At 42.1% G+C, this 22,614-nt stretch overlaps 2 protein-coding genes across 9 annotated transcripts in view; one reads left to right on the forward strand and one right to left on the reverse strand.

Annotated features, from left to right (window-relative positions):
* Positions 1-1,059: 1,059 nt before the first annotated feature.
* Ube2t (ubiquitin conjugating enzyme E2 T) lies at positions 1,060-9,960 on the reverse strand. 3 transcript variants are annotated; one of them, XM_027417543.2, is made up of 8 exons: positions 9,804-9,920; positions 9,482-9,645; positions 7,013-7,184; positions 5,816-5,885; positions 3,647-3,752; positions 3,197-3,295; positions 2,995-3,078; positions 1,060-1,402 (listed from the first exon to the last, which is right to left on the reverse strand). In XM_027417543.2, exons 3-8 carry the CDS (start codon positions 7,119-7,121, stop codon positions 1,277-1,279), a joined length of 594 nt encoding a protein of 197 aa, XP_027273344.1. In that variant the 5' UTR covers positions 7,122-7,184; positions 9,482-9,645; positions 9,804-9,920; the 3' UTR covers positions 1,060-1,276. The 3 variants fall into 3 exon arrangements, with proteins under 3 accessions (XP_027273344.1, XP_027273343.1, XP_027273345.1); XM_027417542.2 differs by lacking the exon at positions 9,482-9,645 and having other exon boundaries at positions 9,804-9,959; XM_027417544.2 differs by lacking the exons at positions 2,995-3,078; positions 9,482-9,645 and having other exon boundaries at positions 9,804-9,960.
* Positions 9,961-17,917: 7,957 nt separating this feature from the next.
* The window catches only part of Ppp1r12b (protein phosphatase 1 regulatory subunit 12B), a 207,084-nt gene continuing 202,387 nt past the window's right edge, over positions 17,918-22,614 (forward strand). For all 6 annotated transcript variants that reach the window (XR_004770351.1, XR_004770352.1, XM_027417535.2 and 3 more), the window contains exon 1: positions 17,918-18,351. Coding sequence is in view for 4 of the 6 variants with exons in the window: in XM_027417535.2 (XP_027273336.1) it covers positions 18,061-18,351 (291 nt within the window). In the remaining 2 variants the exon portion in view is untranslated. The remainder of the gene's footprint in view (positions 18,352-22,614) is intronic.

Here is a 22,614-nt window from a genome sequence, read left to right on the forward strand (position 1 = left end):
AAGCTGTCCTGGAATTGTAGACCAGGCTGGTCTCGAACTCACAGAGATCAGCCTGCCTCTGCCTCCCTAGTGCTGGGATTAAAGGTGAGCGCCACCACCGACCGGCAAATTAAATATTTTATAAAAGAATTCTTTAAAGGTAGGTGATCTAACTTTGCAATACTGCAAGACCCTAAGTTATCAATACCAGCACTGAAAAATAAATCTGTAGAAGTTAGAAATTGATTTTTAGTAAATGCTGTCACTAATGAAGCAGATAAATCCACATTATCTTCTCTGTATGAGTCCAGCACATGAATGACAGACTGCTACTTAGTGACAGTATAGGAGCAGATATAGAACAAACACTCTAGATGCACTGTAGGTATGTGACGTTTACCTTGTGTATAAAACCATCACTGCTACACTGGGATACAAAGACAGACATTATACAGCCTTTCTGTCTAGGCAGCTCCAGTCTTTCATACAGTACAGGTATCAACTGACTTATACTCCAATCTGTTATCACTGTTATGTAAGGGCTTACAGGACTGGAAGGTTAGAGTGCTGGCCAGTCAACACCCCAAATTCACCATTAGACAAGTGTGTTAGGAAATCACAATAGGGATTTAAGTTTGGCAACTAATTGTTCAGAATAACATTTGTCATGGGCCAGGCATGGTGGTATATGCCTGTAATCCCAGTACTTGGGAGGCAGAGGCACTCTTCTGTGCATTTAGGCTAGCTAGCCTTAGCCACATGGCAAGATTCTGTCTCAACAGACAACAAAACAGATTGTTGAATAAATAGAAATTACAGTACAGTAATTCTCACCAGCTATATAAATCACAAAGTGAAAGCTGAAAACAATTAAACACTGCCAAAAGTATACACTGCCTTATTCCACAATTTTAAGGCTTCTGAAAAACTATACTCCCCAAATCCTAGAGGTAATGATTTTTAACAGTTATTTTTCATCTAGTCAAACATCCCATGTCTCTAGTGATGGTAAGCTGACAAAATATTTTAACATTCTGATCATATAGCTCCCAGACACACACGCTTAGGATAAACACATACTTAACATTAAGTAGTATTTATTTCTCAAGTTTAAAAGTTTTCAAAATACATATGTACAAGATAAATAAAACAAAGTATCCTTAAAGAATCACTGCATAGCAGAATTCATAAACATACATGGTCTTTTATAAGGATACAAACATTATGTCATCAAACACAAAGAAAAACATCCAAGAAAAGCAAGCAAAAGAGACCACCTTGTCACAGACTCCATTAACTAAGAGGGACCAGGACAAACTCTCTGAACATCGGGGTGGAATTTCTTTTCTATGCCTCCTAGTGGCCCGGCTTTCCTCTTCTGTGTGGAGTTGCATTCCTCAGAGTCACCAATCTCTTCATCAGCCTAAGAGTAGACAGGGAGTATAACAACATTCACACCAATGTTAATAGAAAAAAAGCCAAAGCTCTGTAGTGCTATTTCCTGATATCTTTTTAAGATTTTAGTGTGCATATATTTCCTCCAAAAGCATCATCATCAATTTTTTTTTTTTTTTTTTTTTACTTTTTCACTTCAAACTTTATCAACTCAAAAAGTTAGACGTAATGATGTATGCCTATAACAATCAAGAGGCTATGGTAAGAGGACGACAAAGTTTCAGGCTAGCCTGGGTAACATAGTAAGTTCAAGTCAGCTAGGGCTATATAAAAACAAAACAAAACAAACCACTCTATCAACTTAAACACCCCCCTCCCTTTTCCATGAATGGTCCCATAAGAGACAAAATTTTCCTTCCTAACCCAACCTTCTCATTTTTGTAACTAGTCTCTGGCTCAATATTAAAAGGGACAAATCAGGAAAAAACAAAACAAAACAAAACAAAAAAACGAGTGAGTCACCTTCCTCTATCCCTGCAACTCACAAGAACATAAAAATATCGAGCAGATGCTGCCTGCCCTCTAGTGTTGTCAACAGATGACAACTGTTAGGAAAGAGGCCAACTGCTAGTTGCATTTTGCTGAACAATTTTTAGACGGTTACAACAGGAAAAAGAACCTAACTAGTCAGTCTAGAGTATAGTATGAATGTAGCAAATTTAATAAACATTATTTAGACAAGTACTGGATTTATTTATTTATAAGTGCTTGATCTGGGATACAAATCTGTTTTTTTTTTTTAAGATGTATTTTTTATTTTTAAGTGTGTGTGTGTGTGTGTGTGTGTGTGTGTGTGTGTGTGTGTGTGTTTCTATACATGTGAGTGCAGTTGCCTGTGGAATCCAGAAGAGGGTGTCAGATCTGTGCGAGTTGGAGGAATAGGCAGTAGTAAGCCTGATGGATGCTGGGTGCTGAATTAGGGTCCTCAAAAGAGAATTATGTCTTCTTAACCACTAAGCTGTCTTTCCAATCCCAGCATACACTCTAATATGTATATGTACATATATATGTGTACATGTGCATATATATTTATTAATTCTTTGAGAATTCCATACAATGGATTTTAATGATATTCACTCCCTCCTACTCCCTCTAACTCCTCCCATATGCCCCCCCCCCCATCTTTCTCCAACATTGTGCCCTCTTTAAAATTTTTTTGAGACAGGGTTCCTGGCTGGCCTGGAACTTACTAAATACTTACTATGTAGCTCAAACTGGCTTCAAATTCACAGAGCTCTGACTGCCTCTGCCTCCTGAGTGCAGAGATTAAAAGCATGTACCACCACCATACTGGGTCTGTAAATGTTTTGTTTTGAAATATAACTAACCCCCTAAGTCCAATTTATACTGCCCATATACTCATGGGTATGGAGTCACCCACCAGAGAGCATGGTTAACCTATGAGAGGCCTTAAAGAAAACCAACGCTCCATCCCCCAGAACTATCAACTGTCAACTGTTATCAACTTCACGAGTGCCTCAGTTAGGGGTGAGGGTTCATTAGCCCCTCCTCTCTCCATGGATATAATACTCAAACTGGTAATATTAGCAAATATCATACCTTCTGTTTCTGTCTTGCATGAGTCTCTGTCCACTGCCTGGCATTCTTGAGAAAAGCTATCTTATTATATTTAAATTCTGAGGACTGAAATGAAATCAGAATTAAAACAGAGAAACAATGATATGCTGTGATAAGCTCTAGCTGCTGAAGTATTAAAGGTACAGATAAAGCTATATTCGACTGAGGAAATGGGGATACGTACAATGTCAGCCATTAGTGGGTCATCAGGGTTGGGCTCTGCCATGAGCAGCTGAATAGAGGTCAACAGAGTAGCGATGTTGAGGGATGGTCTCCATGCACCCTATACACAAACGAACAATTGCTTTTGTATTGGTATGTGACATTGTTGAGCCAGGCATGGTGAGTCATGCCTGTAATCTCAGCACTTACTAGGTAAAGGCAGGAGGACCAGGAGTTTAAGGCCATCCTTTGCTATGTGACACACTGTCTCAGAAGATCAAAACAAATGTGACATTGTATATAACCCAAGGACTTTTTGTCTGAGACAGCTTTCATGTAATCCAGGCTGATCTTGAACTTGCTATGTCATTGAGGATGACCTTTTAATTCCTGATCCTCCTGTTTCCCTCTTTCAAGTACCAAGAAAACTTGGCATTTTCTCTAAAGAGTCAACTCTTTAACTCCTACTCACTTTTGGTGGCAATTTGAGAACATCTAGACAAATCCTTCCACCAGAATCAATGTTTGGATGATAGATTGGAGTAAGAAATCTGATCTGTGGTGGTTCAAATGGGTACCTGTGCATGTATAAGAACAGGAAATTATTTTAGTACTGCTTCATGATTACAGGAATGCACCACCATACCAGGCCTCTTTTTTTTTGTTTATTTTTTAAATAATTCACCAAGTCCAGTTTTCAAATAATTCACCAAGTCCAGTTTATGGTGCCCATATACTCATGGGTGTGGAACCACCCACTAGAGCATGGTTAACCCATGGGAGGTCTTAAATAAAACTGACGCTCCACCCCCCATAATTGACGCTATCAATTATCAACTGTCATCAATTTTACAAGCACCTCAGTTGGGAGTGAGGGCTTATTCTACATTTTAAGTAGTTTCTTGATCACTAGTAACTATATAAAATAATGATGGAACTAGAAAAATGTCAGAAAAACTGTATTTGGAAGGCAAATCTTTTCCAAATTTGCCAACAATCAAGAAGTTGAATTAATGGTATTGAAAACATTCAGAAATCTACCATCTTCTAAACACTACCAAGTATCTCCTAAGAATAAGGACACTATCCTACTGCAATACTATTACATCTGCAAAGTTTTTAAAAGCAATTATCTGGCTGGGCATTGGTGGCGCACGCCTTTAATCCTAGCACTCGGGAGGTAGAGGCAGGTGGATCTCTGTGAGTTCGAGGCCAGCCTGGTCTACAGAGCAAGTTCCGGGACAGCCTCCAAAGCCACAGAGAAACCCTGTCTCAAAAAAAAAAAAACAAAATAAGATAAAATAAAATAAAAAAATAAAAGCAAATGCTTAGTTATTATTTAATATTCAAACTTCCTAGTCTCCACATTTCCTTTTAGTTATTTAGTTGTTTTTTTTTTGTTTATTTTTGTTTTTCAAAACACAGTTTCTCTGTATAGCTTTGGAGCCTGTCCTGGCACTCACTCTGTAGACCAGATTGGCCTCGAATTCACAGAGATCCACCTGCCTCTGCCTGCCGAGTGCTGGGATTAAAGGTGTGTGCCACAGCCCGGCTCTCCAAATTTTAAAAAAAAGGGTTTATTTATTTTTATGTGTGTATTGCCTGCACATATGTGTGCCCGTGTACCATGTACATGCCTGGCGCTCAGAGGCCAGAAGAGGGTGTAGGATCACCTGGAGATAGGGGTTATAGGTGTTTGTGAGCGACCACATGGGTGCTCAGAACTGAACTCATATCCTCTGTAAGGGCAGCCACAAAGCCATCTCTCCAGTCTCCAAATATTTTTACAAACAGGCTCCAACTGGACTTACACATTGCATTTAGTTATCATATCTCTTTAGTGACACACAAACCTTGCAAAATTCCCAGTGAATTTTCAGAACTGATGTGTGACACAATTAAGCTACTCATTCAGGGCTTAACAAGTTTGGCCAGGACCCAACTTGGTAGACAGATGTCCAGCTTCATTAGTTAAGACACTCATTTCACCCCTTCTTCATTCTGTACACAGATCTGAAAGATGTGACTGAAACTGGCCTTAACATTGAGGTGGAAAAAGCAATGATGGTTGCCAAGGGTTGGTGTCAGAGTCGATTCAGGGTGGGTTTTTGATGGGTATGTAGTTACAGCTGGGAATATGAAAAAGTTCTGGAGATAATAGTAATAGTTGCACAACAGTGTGAAAATGTATACTTGAAATGGTTACAAGAGTCAATTTTATGTTATATAAAATATATAAATCACAATTTTTTGGAGGGGCAGAACTCAGTTATGATGTAGTTCACTATTTTAGAGAAAGAAACTGAACTCCAGAGACACAAAAACAACATACTAAAAAAAAAAAAAAAGAGGAAAGCTGGGCATTGGTGGCATACACCTTTAATTTCAGCACTTGGGAGGCAGAGGCAGAGGCAGGTGGATCTCTGTGAGTTCAAGGCCAGCCTGGTCTACAGAGAGTTCCAGGACAGCTTCCAAAACAATAAGAGAAACCCTGCCTCGAAAAACAAAAACAAAAACAAAAACAAACAAACAAACAAAACCCCACTTACTACATTAGGGAATGGTACAACTAGGATTGATACACTAATGCTCTAAATACTATTCTGTTCTGTCTGTGTCTTACCATGTAATTCATACTCACCTCTCAGGAACGATAACTTCCAGTGTGAAAACTCCCTTCTCATAAGGTGTGTTGGCTCCACCTAATATTTCTTGAGAAAAGATAGGAAGGAAGAAAAGTTAAAAGGGAACCAGATGATTTGAACTAACCATTTGGAGGGTTGAGGACGTAGCTCAGCAGAGTGCTTGCCTAGCATACACAAAGCCCTAAGTTCAACAGGAAACAATAAATGAACCACATATGGTAGCATAGGTTGAAATCTTGAGTACACCAGAGGTGGAGACAGGAGGATCAGAAAGTCAAGGACATACAGCAAGTTTGAGGCCAACTTAGGCTACAGGAGACCCTTTCTCAAAGGGTAACACAAACAACAGAAACTCTATCAAATGAACCTCCTAAGGTCTATAGTTCTAGATGCAGAGGCTGGAGAGATGGCTCAGCAGTGACAGTGCTTGCTGCTCTTCTAAAGGACCAGAGTTCCAATTGTGGCAGTCCTATCAGGTAGCTTACAACTAGAGCCTGTAACTCCAACTCAAGAGGAACTGATGCTCTCTTCTGGCTCCTTCAATGATCACATACACAAATAAAATAAAATCTATTTAAAAAAAAGGAACTGGGTGTAGGGCAGTAATTCAATTAGGGCTTTAACTGAGTCTCCGTGCAGTGTTTCCTGTCTGTCACCTGGCTTCAAATACTTCCCAAAGCTAATACCTAAATCTGTTTTTTGTTTTTTTTGTTTTTTTAACTAACAGTTATTTTGTGTGTGTACACACAATGTCATGGCATGTACAAGGGGTCAGAAGACAACTTATAGGAGTTGGTTCTCTCCTTCCACAGTATGGATCCTAGAGATTAAACTTGAGTTGTCAGGCTTGGTGGCAAATGCCCTTAAGAGCCACCTCACTGTCCCTGCCCACCCACCAACAAAATCCTCATTGAGACAAGATCACATTCTGTAGCCCAGCTAGCTTCAAACTTGAAGCAATCCTTTCTCTCTTGCCTCAGCCTCCAGAACCCTGAGATTGCAGACTTGTGCCACTAATGCTCAGCTGACAACTTTACTTACAAACCAATAAAAGATATAAGAAGTCAAAGACATTTTGAAAGCAAATCAACTAAGAGAGAAAGATGGCAGGGCTCCTTCACCTTACCATGTGAATTTTAGGACCATCTCCAATAAGGCTACAACCATCATCACAGGCATGATGGGATACCTACGAGCTCGCAAATCATCCACTCGGTCCTTTTCCTGCCAGCACGTGATGCCTGGGGGAGGTTCTATAGCTAACATGTGCAGTTCTTTCTTCAGGCGTGAAGCTCTCTGCATGATCTCAAGTAAAAGGAACCACAAACAGTTCACTGCTCCACACTAATGGCTTGTGGGGGTGTACTGGAAAAGAAAAGAAGCAACCATGATTTAAATAGGCACAATGACTAGCATTTCGGCACAGCTTCAATTGAATGAGGAACAGATTCTTGTGACAAAGGAAGCCTTGACTTTTTTTCTAATTTCTGCATGAACCTTTACAAATAATAAAAATTCAAGAAATTTAAAATGAAATAAGGTATCAAGTTATGAGGACAGAGCCTAAGTCCAATTCTGCTCTCAAATGCATCCTAAGCGTGTCTGGGCAGAGAGGGACTGGGCAGCTGTGCAGTCCATATGCTTTGTGAGAGCAAGAACAATGCAGCCAACATTCGGAGACACTTGTAAACTAGTGTTTAACTGTCTGACATTCTCTCCATGGATTGTACAATATCCTAATTCTTCAGGGAACTCTATCAATTAACCCATCTCACTCCAGTATTCCTGATTTTTCTGTTTTTGCCATTAACATCCAAATATGCACAAAGTCTCTCACCTGGCTGGGTGGTGGTGGTGGTGGTGGCTGCACGCACCTTTAATCCCAGCACTGGGGGGCGGGGGGGCAAGAGGCAGTTGGATCTCTGTGAGTTCAAGGCCAACCTGGTCTATAAAGCCAGTTCCAGGACAGACTCCAAAGCAACCCTGTCTCAAAAAAAAAAAAAAAATCAAAGTCTCTCACCTAAAAGAACACCCACAAACATACCCACTCAGCTAGTAACCATCTAAAGGACACTAATATTTTAATGGACATTACAAATGTAATCTCACAAGTTACAGCTTATTTTGCTACACATCTTTCTTTTCCTTGCAGTACTAGGAACTGAACCAAGACTCAGTTGTCCAGGCTGACCATGAGTTTACTCTAGTAAGCCCTTAAACCTGTGATTTTCCTATCTCAGCCTACACCAGGTCCAGCTAATAAATATTTTTTTATTTGTTTGTTTTTGGAGATAAGAGTTTCTCTGTGTAGTTCTGGCTGTCCTGGAACTCTCTTTGAAGACCAGGCTGGCCTTGAACTCACAGGGATCTGCCTGCTACTTCCTCTGGAGTGCTGGAGGTAAAAGCCTGCACCACCACTTCCTTCCTTCCTTTCTTTTTTTTCAAGACAGGGTTTCTCTTTGTGGCCCTGGCAGTCCTGGAACTTGATTTGTAAATCAGGCTGGCCTCAAACTCAGAGACTGGTCTATCTCTGAGTACTGGGATTAAAGGCATGTGCCATCATGTCCAGCCTCTATCATTTTTTTTAAGCCCGACGGATTATTTTATACAGTAAATGTGAAGAATTATTTTCAGTAAAGCAAAACAAAAACCTTCCAAATATGGGAGAGACTGGCAAAACAGGTCAGTGGGTAAAGGCGCCTGCTGCGTAGGCCTGACAACTACTTGATTTCAATCCCAGTAGTCCACAGTAGGAGAGAACAGTCTCCTCAAAGTTGTCTTTTGACAATCAATTGCAATAAAATCCTGTCTACAATTATAAACTATATCTTTGTATAAAATGAGAACACAGTGGAAAAACATGCTAATTGGGCTAGAATAGAAAAATAAAAAAGATGCATATTCTCTCAAAGAAGCAACCAGACTCTTTATGTTAATACAACTGGTATTCATAAAGTCCTCTGGGGGCTGGAGAGATGGTTTATCTACTAAGAGCACTAACTGTTCTTCCAGAGGATCCAGGTTCGATCCCTAGCACCCACATGGCAGCTTATAACTATCAGTAACTCTAGTTCCAGGAGATTCAACACCCTCTTCTGGCCTGGTGGGCACCGGGCATACACTTGGTGCACATACATACATGCAGACAAACACTCATACACATAAAATAAAAGTAAATAAATTCTTTTAAAAGTCCTTTGGCTTAAAAGTCATCTGCTAGTTAGCCGGGCGTTGGTGGCGCACGCCTTTAATCCCAGCACTCGGGAGGCAGAGGCAGGCGGATCTCTGTGAGTTCGAGGCCAGCCTGGTCTCCAGAGCGAGCGCCAGGATAGGCTCCAAAGCTACACAGAGAAACCCTGTCTCAAAAAAACAAAAACAAAAACAAAAGTCATCTGCTAGCGTGTGTTTCTTGAATATAAAGGTTCTTTACAGAGCCGGGGCTTGGTGGCATAGGCACCGGAGGCGCCTGGGCAGGGAAATCTATTCCATGCTAGCCTGGGTTACAGCGACACCTGTCTCAAAAAAAAAAAAAAAAACAAAACTCCCAACCAAACCACCAAACAAAAAGTTCCTTACAATCTAGCTCCAACAGGTGTCTTAATGTTTTAAGCAGTGCTTTTAGCCTTTCCCCCAGTAATTACTTCCCACAAATGTATGCTTACACCGCACTGACTAGTCACAAAATCTTTTCACACCCATGTGTGTGCGTCCACATTAAAGGACAGTTCCCAGTCCTTCCACCCTCTGCGCATCTTCACATTTGCAGCCTGTACGATGGATTCGCCTCAGATTCCGGAGCGCTGGCGTTTTGTTTTGTCCCCCAGGCCTGAGGTAAATAACGAACAGAAGCCGAGTGGGTAGGGGCGGATGCTGGAGGGAGGACGCAGGAGACACAGCCTTGGCGCGCGCAGGACGGTTCTCTCTCCCCGCGGCGTTCCTCCACGGGCGGCTCGGGGGAGAACCGGAGTCCTTCCCCAGACTCACCGTGACTCGGGTACGTCCTCTCTGGTGGCCCCTCAGTACTCCTCAGCAGCTCAGCTTGCCGCCAGTGGCTGCAGTGCCCACGCCGACCCCGGGGACCGTTGAAATGACTCCACCCTCGTCCAAGAAATGTCTCTGACTGGCCCGCAGCAGCCCCGGGAGAGGCGCGCGCACGCCTATTGGCCAGCGCCCCGAGCGTGCGTCCGCTCACGCAGGGTTCAAATTGGCGCGCGCGCACCCGGAACCGGGAATCCAGTCCCTGCTGTCTGAGTGCTTGCGAGTCATCATCTACAGGAGAGAAAATGAGAGAGTGTCTGGACATACCTTGTTTGTTTGTTTGTTTGTTTTTGTTTGTCGAGACAGGGTTTCTCTGTATAGCTTTGGAGCCTGTCCTGGAACTGGCTCTGTAGACCAGGCAGGCCTCGAACTCAGAGATCCCCCTGCCTCAGCCTCCGGCGTGCTGGAATTAAAGGCGTGTGCCGCCGCCGCCGCCGTCACCACACCACCCACCGGCGGCAACTGGACAAATGTAATCTGGAGAAATGACTGCTGAATAGCGAGCGGCCTTTATTTCTTTGTTTCGGTTCTTTGAGACGGCGGGGGGGGGACTGGGGGGGCTTTAATTTGCAGCCCTTCTTAGCTTGGAACTTGCTATGCAGCTCAGGCTAACCTAGAACTCCTGGCACTACTGTCTCGGCATCCCAAGGGCTGGAATTAGGTGCGCCCCACATTGCCCAAGGTTTTAAGACCAATAGTTGAAAGATAAAAGCCGAACATGGTGGCGCAGACATATTGAGATAAAAAGATCGAGAATTCGAGCTACAATGAAAGGCAGACGCCAAACCCACAACGCTCTAATAGGTCAAGGTGGATTATAATTTTTTGAAAAGGCGCAACATTTTTGGCATGGGCTCTGTTGGAGATTTGGTTAGAGTTGGAAGTAAGTGTATATGATCCTATTTCAATGTATACATTTATGGCATTCCCAAGAATTAAGAAAATGTTAAAAGAATATTTTGTAATATTTTAGCTGTTTTAATAGTAAAGTTCGCTCATTGAAAAAAAAAGATCGAGAATTTGAGACTCTTGCTACATAGATTTCCTCCAGCTGGGAAAAAGAAAATGTATTTTTAACCTATAATTCGGCTGGACACAGCATTCCACCAGGATTCTGAAGAATAAAGCCGGCAGAGTGGATTTCTTCACCATTGTAAGAGTTCAAGTGAAAGCTGAGCAAGTTAAGGGCAGTGCAAAAGTGATCCTTTGCGCTACATGGGCGCTAAGTAGGATGATACCCTCTTCCCTCCCCCTTTACATCTTCCTACTTACTATGACAACTTTTGATCCCTCAGTCACACACCTACCCTGAAATAAATGCCTTTTAAAAAAAAAAAGTTGGACAGGTTGTTTTTAATTAGTTAATTTTATGTTCATTGATGTTTAGCCTGTATGTGTGTCTGTGTGAGAGCTTTAAATCTCCTGGGACAGGAGTTACAGACAGCGATGAGCTGCCATGTAGGGTCCTCTAGAAGAGCAGCCAGTGCTCTTAACCACTGAGCCATCTTTCCAGCCCCAATAAGTGACTTTTAAGCTCTTTTCCAACTCTAGAAAGGTAAAATTTTCTGAACAAGGAAGTATGTGCTTATAGCCAAGTTACTACACAGCTGGAAAGGGCACCTCAAGACCTGAGACTCTGCAGAGCTGGGATTCGGCTAAGACTATGGGAACCTTGGGGATAGGACCCCAAATCAACCAACCAGCCATCCTTCCTCTTAACTTTAACTGCTCCTAGATTATTGTGCAGCTTCAGAGCAGTGTTGGCATAGAAATAGCAGTCCGTCTCTCTCTGAACTTGTAAACCAATATAATTTTGGCTACTGCAGTGATTTCTGCATTTTGTCCAAACTGATGGTAAGCAGCAACTGATTCCTCATGAAGGTTGCATGGTGTGTTTTGTCTTGTGGAGACCCTCAAATTCATTAGGACTCTGACTATGATTCTCCTCTGGGTGTCCCACTGTTGTGTCCAAGTTGTGAGAATCCCCAAAGACCGCCAGGGAGACAGACCCACTGAACTGTAAAAGCAAGGTTTTATTATTTTTTTAAAAAGAATTTATTTATTTAATATGTATACAACATTCTTCTTCCATGTATATCTGCACACCAGAAGAGGGCACCAGATCTCATAACGGATGATTGTGAGCTACCATGTGGTTGCTGGGAATTGAACTCAGGTCCTCTGGAAGAGCAATCAGTGCTCCTAACCTCTGAGCCATCATCTCTCCAGCCTCCAAGGTTTTATTATTTTATCCAACCATGACAGGGACCTTGTCTAGCTTGCTGATGCAGCAGCCACCAGAGAAAGTGAAATTCCCTGTCCACTGCTAGGTTTTAAAGACAAAAGTTACAGGATTACATCAGTAGGTACAGCTTGGTTTCTGATTGGTTGACATTTGGGAATAATTAGGAGAATTTTTCAAAGTCATATTTTGGCATGAAATACCTGTGTATCAGTTATTCTCATTGATCAGTGCTGAGAGGGAACATTCTGTTGTTTCTATGGCTTTGTCTTGTTTCTTGCAGGTTGGCCTGTTGTTCATAGACACCAATAGTTTTCAGAACTGTATCCTGGAAACTACAGGGGAGGTTCCCAGGAATCAAGCATTTAGGAGGCTGGGGGTGGGGAGGAGGCATCTGGAGTTTCTGTGTGTTCAATTTTGGCCCCAGGCTCCGGGAGGCCAGAGGATATGGAGTTTCCCTGTGTTAGAGGCCTACATGTCTTCTCTGTAGCCTGTCATGGCTGCTAAAGCAGGGGCTGAGTGAGGGTCTGGTCCCTTCACCCACTAGTTGTAGGATTGAACCAGTGGCTAGCTAATGAATTATATAAATTATAAAATTATAAACTAGAAAGAATCACACAATAGTATAACCTGATTTTTTCTTTTTTCCTGTTCCTTCCTTTTTTAATTGATACTTTTTATTTATTTTTCTTTTTTAATTATAATTTTTCAGATTTTTTTATTTGAATTAGAAACAAGATTGTTTTACATGACAATCCCAGTTCCCTTCTCCCTCCCATCCTCCCCTATCCCCCCCCCAACTAAAACCCTACCTATCACATATCTTTTCTGCTCCCCCTGGATGGTGAGGCCTTCCATAGGATGTCATCAGAGTCTATCATATCCTTTGGGATAGGGCTTAGGCCCACTCCCGTGTGTCTAGGCTCAGGGAGTATTCTTCTATGTTGAATGGGCTCCCAAAGTCCACACCTATGCAAGGGATAAGTACTGAACTACTACTACAGGAGGTCCTGTAGATTTCCGAGGTTTCCTCAATGAAATCCATGAGTATAACCTGATTTTTAAGGTTCTACATTTATGGTTAGGATTTACTCATTTCAGTGAAGTGTTTTCTGCTACCATTTTGGAGTTGCTGCTTGTTTTGCTACTGCCATTTCCTGCTACTTAATCCTTTCAACATCTTGTTCTTTCTATTCCAACAATGGCTGTATGTCAATTCGTTCCACCTTCAGAACTGAAACGGAACCTTCCTTGGATGGTTCTCTGAAGAACAGAATTACAAATGTCTCTTAGAAAAGTCACAACTGTATTGAGTTTGGTGGGAAGGATCAACTGTAGTTTGGACAAAGGAAAGGAGGGGAAAGACAAGAGTACAGTGTACAGTGTACAGTTTCCATTTGTCCACCAGAGGGAGGTATGTTACGCATGGGGATAGAGACCAGAAAGATTGGCCTAAATGTTATTATTTTTTAATTAGTTAATTTAGTCTCACTATGAATCCAGTTGGCCTGGCCTGGGGCTAGCTATTTAGACTAGGCTGGCCTCCAACTCATAGAGATACAACTGCCTTTTGCCTACCAAGTTCTGGGTTTAAAGGCATGTGCTACCACACTTGGCCCCAATTTAGGATTTTTGAGGCGGGGGGCCTCATTCTGAATTTCAGGTTGGCCCAAAACTCACAACAGTCATCCCACCTAGGTATTATCACTATTTATTTTATTTTGTTTATTTGAGACAGGGTCCCATATAGCTCAAGCTGGCCCCAAATTCGTTATGTAGCCAAGGCTAGACTTGAACTCCTGATCCTCCTGCCTCTATTTTCTATGTGTTAAGATTACAAGCATGTGCCCGGTGGCCCACATGTCATTATTTTTTTAAAAGTAGAGTGCTCTAATGTTACAATTAAAGTGTGGATGTGGAAAATTATTACATGATAAAAAGTATTTGTTTTACACAATGACATCTGAGTTGGACCAGTTATATTTATTTAGTGAATGAGTGTGCCATGCGGTATGAGTATGTGGTGTATATATTTGATACATTCAAGTGTGCAGGTAAGTATGTGCACCCGAGTAGCTCATGTGGGGTCCAGGGTGTTGGGGTCTTCCACTATTTTCTACACCTTATTGCCTGGAGACAGGGTCTCTCACAGAAGCAGGAGCACATCTCAGTTGGCTGGCCTGCCAGATCTTGAGATTCACCATGTATTTCCCAATGCTGAGGTTAGATGTGCAATCAGCTGTGCCTGGCTTTTTATGTCGGTGCTGGGGACTCGAACTCAGTTCCTCGTGGTTGCAAAACAAGTACTGAATCATTTTCCAGGACCAGTTATTTTGAAAATATAAAAATTATGTTTTGCCAGGCGTTGGTGGCGCACGTTTTAATCCCAGTACTCGGGAGGCAGAGGCAGGCGGATCTCTGTGAGTTCGAGGCCAGCCTGGTCTACAGATTGAGTTCCAGGACAGCTTCCAAAACAATACAGAGAAACCCTGTCTCGAAAAACCAAATAAAATAAAATGTGTTTTATTTGTACACAGGATTGTTTGTTTGGACTTAACTTGTAGTTACAAATGTTTTATTAGGGAGCTGGAGAGCTGTCTCAGGTGTCTCACTTGCTATTCAATTTTGAAGACCTGAGATCAGATCCCGGAACCTATTATCAAGCTGTGGTCCCGCAGACACTTATAGCTCCAGGACCCAGGGAACTGATGCCCTCTTCTGGCCTTGGTGTGTATTTGCATACACTTGTGTGCAGACATGCAGGCAGATAAATAGATAAATCTTTAAAGTATTTTTTTAAGGGTATTTATTTAGGAAACTTAAGCTATCAAACTTGTTTAATGAACTGACAGTATAAGTTAAGGGAGTTTTGGTTGCGTGAAGATGTTTTGGGGGAAAAGCATAGCTTTAACTTTAAAGAACAAAAACTTTTCATAGGAGGATAGATGTTTTGTGGTATAATTTTTGACTGATGTAGTTAAACTATTTAAGATATTAATAATTATTATTACTTTTAGTAATCATATAGCTGGATTATACATTGTGAAGTAGTCACCCGAGAAGAGTGCCCAGACATGGGTTTAAGCCAACGGAAAGTCTTTATTAGCCGGCTGGTCTTTGACTACACTGGGTGTTCAGAATCCCAGAGTAGCACTGAGCCTTTCTCAGGGTGAGTTTTCAAGCACAAAAACCATGTTCTGGGTTGATATACTTCAGTTAAGAAGAACAGTTATCCAGAAGCAGAACTTCAGATGCCAAAAAGTATTTAGAGGCTTTTCCCGAACTATGGATTTTGATGGATTTAGGTCTTGGTTTTAGTTTTGTCAGATGATACTATGTGCTAAGTTTTACAGCCTGAATGGAACTTCCTTCCTGGAGTCAGTTGTGCTAAGTCTGGGGCCCTGGTGCATTTTCTCTCTAATTAGGTAGGTATGCACTTTAATTTTCTAAAGAATTAAGCCTTTGCTGCTTTCTGTAAAAGTCTACAAAGGAAGTGTTATACTCTTACCTTCACAAGAAAAAAGAAAACCAACAAATACAATAGTTATAGTCAGATAGTAGTATTCAGTATTCCTCCTGTTTTCTGGAACCTACCATTGAGACTTATTTATTTATTTATTTATTTATGAGACAGGGTCTCTTTTTGCCCAAAGTTGGCCTCAAATCCCCTACATAAAGATAGCTTTGAACTTCTGACCCATTTGCCCCCACTTCCCAAGTGCTGGAATTACAGGCAAATGTTGTGACCATACCTGGTTTATACAGTGTGTGCCTGGCATTCATTCTATGAACATTCCAGCCCCAAGCCTGAATTCCTTTTGAAATCTAAGCATATATATATTTATTTATTTCTGGTACTTGGGAAGTTGAGGCAAGAGGAAAACCACAGGTTTGAAGCAAGCCTGGTTTCTTGACAACTTGAACCTGCCTCAAAGAAACAATAATTAAAAAAAAAAAAGAATGTAGCTGGGTGGTGGTGGCAGCCGAGGTGCTTGCCTTTAATCCCAGTCAGAGGTAGAGACAGGCAGATCTCTGTGAGTTCAAGGACAGCCTGGTCTACAGAGTGAGTTCCAGGACAGGCTCCAAAGCTACAGGGAAACCCTGTCTCGAAAAACCAAAAGAGAAAAAAAAGAATGTAAGAAGAGAGAGAGAGTCAGAGGGATAGCAGGAAGGAGAGAGGGAGAGAGGGAGGGAGGGAGAGGGAGAGAGAGAGAGAGAGAGAGAGAGAGAGAGAGAGAGAACAAAAAGGAGAACATAGCCAAAACCTGGGAGGCAGAGTCAGAAGGATCAGGATTGCACATTCATCTTCGACCAGCCTGAGCAAATGAGACTCCATATCAGACAAAACAAAACAGAATGCAGTCCTACATGACATAACATTGGTCCCTGGAAATTTTATCTCACTTTTAAAGCTCTTGCTAAAAATCAGTGTGTTGGTAAAATATAAAATACAAATAGTGAAATACAAAGCTGAGTAGCTGTCATTCACTAGGAACATAATATTAAAATAGTACAGGAGGACTGCAAAGAGAGTTAAGCCGATGGTTAAGTAATCTTTCCTGATTTATCTGTTTGTATTTGAGACAGTCTCCTTTGGTAGCTTAGGCTGGACTCAGATCCTTCGATCCTCTCAGATTATAGGTAAGTTTTATTATGCCATCTCCTACCTTACTTTGATATTAAATTCTTTTTTCTTTAGGTAGAGTTCTATTTAGGAACTTTGGAGAATTTAAATTATCAACAAGATGAAGTTCCATGTTGACAAATTACCAAGAAAATATCACTACTTTTTTTTTAAGTTTTTGTTTTATTGAGACAAAGTGTCCTATAGTCCAGGCTGATCTGGGCTGCTTAGGAAGAAAAGGATGACCTTGAACTTACACCCTGCTGGAACCTCCCAAGAACTGAGAGTACAAGTCAGCACTACTCCTCCCACCCCCTCCTTCCCTTCCTGCCTTCTATTTTTCTTCTCTCCCCTCTTTTTTGTTTTGTTTTGTTTGGAGGGAAGAGAATTTGAGACAAAGTCTCATTCTGTAGCCCAGGCAGACAATAAATGAACTACATAGTCCAGGCTGCCCTAAAACTCCTGGCAATCCTATGTCAGCCTTCCTGGTGCTGGTATTACAGGTGTGAGCTTCTTAGAGCAGCTTCTTTCTTCAACATATGATCCCTAGATTATTCGAATAGAAAATGAGGAACGGGCAAGTGCTTATATGTTAGGATGTAACACAGCTTCCCTTTATAATGATCTAATATTTTCAGATTTTTGATGAAAAATTTCAACAATTCAGGAATATTTATGGATTTGGAACAAATGTCATATTGAAAATACTTTATGTAAAACTGTAATATTGCATGCGTATGAATGCTTTTACCCATGCACATTCACAACTAGTACATGTTAATAAAATTAGATGTAAAACCAGGACATGAACTTTAGTTCTGTTTAGTCCTCCCTTCTAGAAAATAAGGTTAATTACTGCTGCCTTTTCACTCTTCTAGTGTTAAGGGATAATTAAGGGAGCTAAGTTTAGTGTTCACAACAATAATAAACTACGATTCCCAAAATGCCTAGAGAAAGAGGTTGCCACTGGTCGGGGCAGATGCAGCTTCAGGGCAAAGGTGTCTGGGCTAGGTCCAGCAGCAGAGAAGGGTGCATCTTGTCCTTGACAGATTTCTAATGCATGTAGGGATATGTAGTTCCCATAGGGTCACAGCGTGGCTTTAGATCAGGTGTCTTACTACAAGTCCCGTGATGACAAGGGACTTGAGTAGCGCCTGCGTGCTGAAGCTAAAGGAGCGAGTGGGCGGTGCTAGTGCCTGGAGGAGTAAAGATGGCGGCGCGGGGTCCTCCGCCTTCATTTCCCAGCTGAAGCCCTCCGAGGGAGGCGGTGGCGGCCACACAAGGCTACCAGCCTTCTGGTGGTGGTAGTTTTGGCAGCAGCTGCGGAGGCTAGAGCCATGGCGGAGCTGGAGCACCTGGGAGGGAAGCGGGCAGAGTCGGCGCGAGCGCGGCGGGCTGAGCAGCTGCGGCGCTGGCGGGGCTCGCAGACAGAGCAGGAGCCCGTGGAGCGACAGGGCACGGGGCGGCAGCTGCAGACAAGACGCGGGAGCCCCAGGGTCCGCTTCGAGGACGGTGCGGTCTTTCTGGCTGCCTGCTCCAGCGGGGACACGGACGAGGTGAAAAAGCTTCTGGCAAGAGGTGCGGACATCAACACGGTCAACGTGGACGGCTTGACAGCCCTGCACCAGGTAGGACTCCCATTTCGGTCGGGGGAAGGGGGGTCTTTTGCCTGCAAGCCTGTGACCCTGCGACTACCTCACCAAAAGTATTGTTAGTGTCACCGTAGAGCCCTCCTGCAAAGACTATGCAACTTCAGCCAACTCACGTGCATTCTTGGTCACCTCCTTCCACTCAGCAAGTCTTTTTCAGACCCTAAGGTTAGGGTCTTTACCTGAAGGACAGGTGTCACCTGGGTGACTGGTTAGTGTTTGTATTTCCCTCCACCTACTTGGGTTGTCATGGTGACTGATGATTTGGTCCTTGGTGTTATCGCTATAGATTAGTCATCTTTTACTTCTATCTTGTGCCTGTACGGTCACGTCACTCATGCATACACTTAGTGTTATTAGCCTGACACCCTTTCTATTTGTGTGGGCCCAGTTATCAAAATGCCTTCGGTCAGTTAAAGAAAAATTCCAGTAGTGGATTAAGACAGACAGCTCTTCTGAAACGACACTTGTTTTGCTGATGTGTGGCACCCTTAGAACACCCTTGACCTCATTGTTATGTGTCAGGGACAGTATTATTTCTGTCTGATACTTATGGAATAGACTTTCAATTTCTGAAGCCCTCTATAGAAATGATTATCTTTAAAAAATAGAAATGACTATATATATGGATTGCAGGTAATCTGAGAGTTTGGTAATAGCGCCTTGATTTCTCTCACTTATGCAACAATATTCTCTGAATACTGACTGTGCTAACTCCACCCCCTCTCCCCAGTTGAACTTCATTAGTTATTTTGGTGAGCTGAGAGTTGGGCACCCACTCTCCTTCCTTCTTCCCCTTTGAACACAGAATCTCATGTAGTTCAGGTTGACTTAGAGCTCTCCGTGAGCCTTCTGTCTCTATGTCCCCAGTGGTGGGACTGCCCAAGTCTTTGAAGTGCCTCAGCCCAGAGCTCTGAGCATGCAAAGCAGGAACTCTACCAACAGAGTACATCCCCAGCTCTCTTCTTTTCCTTTTTCTTTCTGTACAAAGTGAATGTGTTCACAGAAGAATCCACTTTTAAATAATAATTCAAGTTTGCCTTAAGATCTCTCCTTAAGCCGGGTGGTGGTTGTGCACACCTTTACTCCCAGCATTCGGGAGGCAGAGGCAGGCGGATCTCTGTGAGTTGGAGACCAGCTTGGTCTACAAGAGCTAGTTCCAGGACAGCCTCCAAAGCTACAGAGAAACCCTGTCTCGGAAAAAAAAAAAATAAAGGACCCCTCCTTAAATATATTTAGCGAATAGCTTAAAATTGTTATTATTGCCCTTTTTTCTTTTCTCTTTCTTTCTTTCTTTCTTTCGGTTTTTTTGAGACAGGGTTTCTCTGTGTAGCTTTGGAGCCTATCCTGGCACTCGCTCTGGAGACCAGGCTGGCCTCGAACTCTATTATTGCTCTTTCATGTGGAAGAAAATTCTCCTATCATCCTATAGTACTCAGTGCACCACCTGAAGTATTTATATATAGCAATCAGTATTTATATAGTGTATTTCTGTTTAAAAATGATTTCACGTGTCTTCTCTCATCTAAGTCCCTGTAGGTAATGTTCTTCTGCAATGGGTGTAGTTGGTAATAATGTAATTCCCACTTTACAGAGGAGGAAACAACCAAGAGAAGTTGTGTGTGTGAAAAGCTAGGAAGGAGAGCAATTGCCTGTGAAGTGTGTGTGCGTGCGTGCGTGCGTGCGTGTGTGTGCGAGTGTGAATGTGTATGTGTGAGTGAGAGGGAGGAAGGGAGAGAGCTAGGAAGAAGAGCAGTTGCCCGTATTGATTTTTCAGATTTGAATCACAAAGCCCTATAGCCCACTGAACAAGGAATTGGATATAAGATGTGGTAGAAACTAAGAGAACTACGTTTAACTTTAAATAAGATTTAAACTAAAGTTTTGAACTCTTTGGAAGGGTGAATTCCATACATGTGAAGGACAGAGGTCAGCAGGTGTCTTCCTCAATCATTCTCCACCTTTATATTAAGTATTATTTTTGGTGTAACTCATAACCTTGTTTATTGTCTTTATTTTGGTTAGTGTGTGTTTGTATGTGTAAGAGTGCAGGTATGTGTGTGCCATCATGTATGTGTGGAGTTGAAAGGACAGCTTAGAGGAGTCAGTTTTCTCCTTCCATTGTAGGTTCTGGAGATGGAACTCAGCTGGCAGGCTTGCTCAACAAGCATGCTTACCAGCTGAACCTTGTTTCTTTTAAAGTGACTCCATTAGCTAAGTTTAGTCCTTCCCACACATTTGTGTATTACTCGGGAAAGTCACTCATGTTAGACCCTCCTCCCTTCCAGTTCTGTCTCTCTCCCTCATGATAAACCCTCCCCTTCCAGTTCTGTCTCTCTCTGCCTTTATCAAGAGACTGATTGCCTTGGTGCCTCTCCTCTCTTCACTAACACCCTTGATTGTGACGTGCAATGTCTGTTAGTTGATGCACTCTTCACAGTCAGTCATCTCTTGAAGTAGGAGAGAAAGGGGATAATAGCTATGGAATATTTGTTTTTCACCTACAAATGTAATAGAAAAATTCCTTCACATTTACAGACTTGGCCTTTGAATTGAATGCATATACTCAATACAAGGTAAATTCAGTTAAAGATTAATCTGCTCAAAGATTTGATGTTAAATCAAATAACTTTCTGGTTTGTATGCTTCTTTTTCTTTTTCTTTTTCTCTGAAAAAGAGTCTTAAACCATAATTTAGGATAGTCTGAAATTCACTGTGTAGCCGAACTCATGGCAGGACTCTTGTGTTAGTTCCCCAAGCACTGAGATTATAGATATGAACTACTTCATCTTGCCTGTTCTATTGGGGAACCATCATTGAACCTTTATTGGCTTAAGGAGTCTTAGAAGCCAGTTGACAAAAGAGATACAATTTGTCTCTCTAGGATCTGAAGGACTCTTTTTTGGAGGGGAGGGCTTTGAGACTTGGTTTCTGTGTAGCCGTGGCTGTCCTGGAACTCAACTTGTTGACTAGGCTGACCTTGAACTCAGAGATCCTCCTGCCTCTGTCTCCCAAGTGCTGGGATTAAAAACGAGCACCACCACTGCTTGGCTTATCTGAAGTGCTCTTAAGGTACATAAAAGATTTTCAAAATATAGGGACTGGAGCTACTAGTAACCAAGCCACCCACGTTACCACCAATTCACCCTGAAGATTTGGTTAGACTCATCTGTTAACTATTAACACAATAAGAATTATCTGGACAATTGCTCCTTTTTGCCCCCTTGTTTTGGTCATGGCCACTTGAACAACTATAGACTATCATCTTGGCATGTTAGATAAAATACCAATATAATACTTGGGGACAGTTTTTCTCTTTTTACAAGGTTACAGTAGATAAGTTGCAGTAAGTCATAGTACCTTGATACTACTTTTGATTTAGAGACCTTTCTGGTACCCTTTGCTGAGATCATAGGTGCTCAAGTCAAAGATAACAAGATCTAGGAGAACATTAATAATACTTAAAAGATAAACTGGGCCTAGCTCAGAGTCTAGACCAACTTGGATGAAAGCTTTGGAAACTGAGATAGACTAGCCAGAACCATATTTTTTCTTAATTTAATTAAAAAAAACTTAAAACATTTATTTTGGGGTCTGCAGAGATAGCTCAGAAGTTAAGAGCACTGATTGCTCTTAGATTTGCTTCCAGCACTCACATGACAGGAAACTGGCTGCGATTCCAGTTCCAGGGGGTCTGACACTCTCTTCTGGCTTATATGTGATATACATGTAGGAAAACCACCCATACACATAAAGTAAAATAATAAAAAATTAAAGCTATTTTTATTTTATGTGTCTGAATGTTTCATCCTGTGGTATGTCTGTGCACCACACATGTGTAATTCCCATAGAGGTCAGAAGAGGGCATCAGATCCCCTGGAACTGGTTGTGAGCTACCTGATGTGGAAGATGGGAACCAAACTTAGGTCTTCGGGAAGAGCAGAAAGAGCTTTTAACCACCGAGTCATCTCTCCAGCACCAAATTTTATCTTTTAAATTGGCATACAAAGTGTTAGGCATCATAATGGCTTTCTTTTTTTTATTTGACTTAAAAAATAAGTTCATAATAGAATTTTTGTTTGTTTTTCGAGACAGGGTTTCTCTGTATTGCATTGGAGGCTGTCCTGGAACTCAATCTGTAGACCAGGCTGGTCTCCAACTCACAGAGATCCGCCTGCCTCTGCTGCCCCTCCCCCCCAAGTGCTGGGATTAAAGGGGCACCACCACTGCCCAGCAGGAAAC

This window comes from Cricetulus griseus, chromosome 5 (assembly GCF_003668045.3).
Source record: "Cricetulus griseus strain 17A/GY chromosome 5, alternate assembly CriGri-PICRH-1.0, whole genome shotgun sequence".
In the NCBI taxonomy this organism is placed as follows: domain Eukaryota; kingdom Metazoa; phylum Chordata; class Mammalia; order Rodentia; family Cricetidae; genus Cricetulus; species Cricetulus griseus.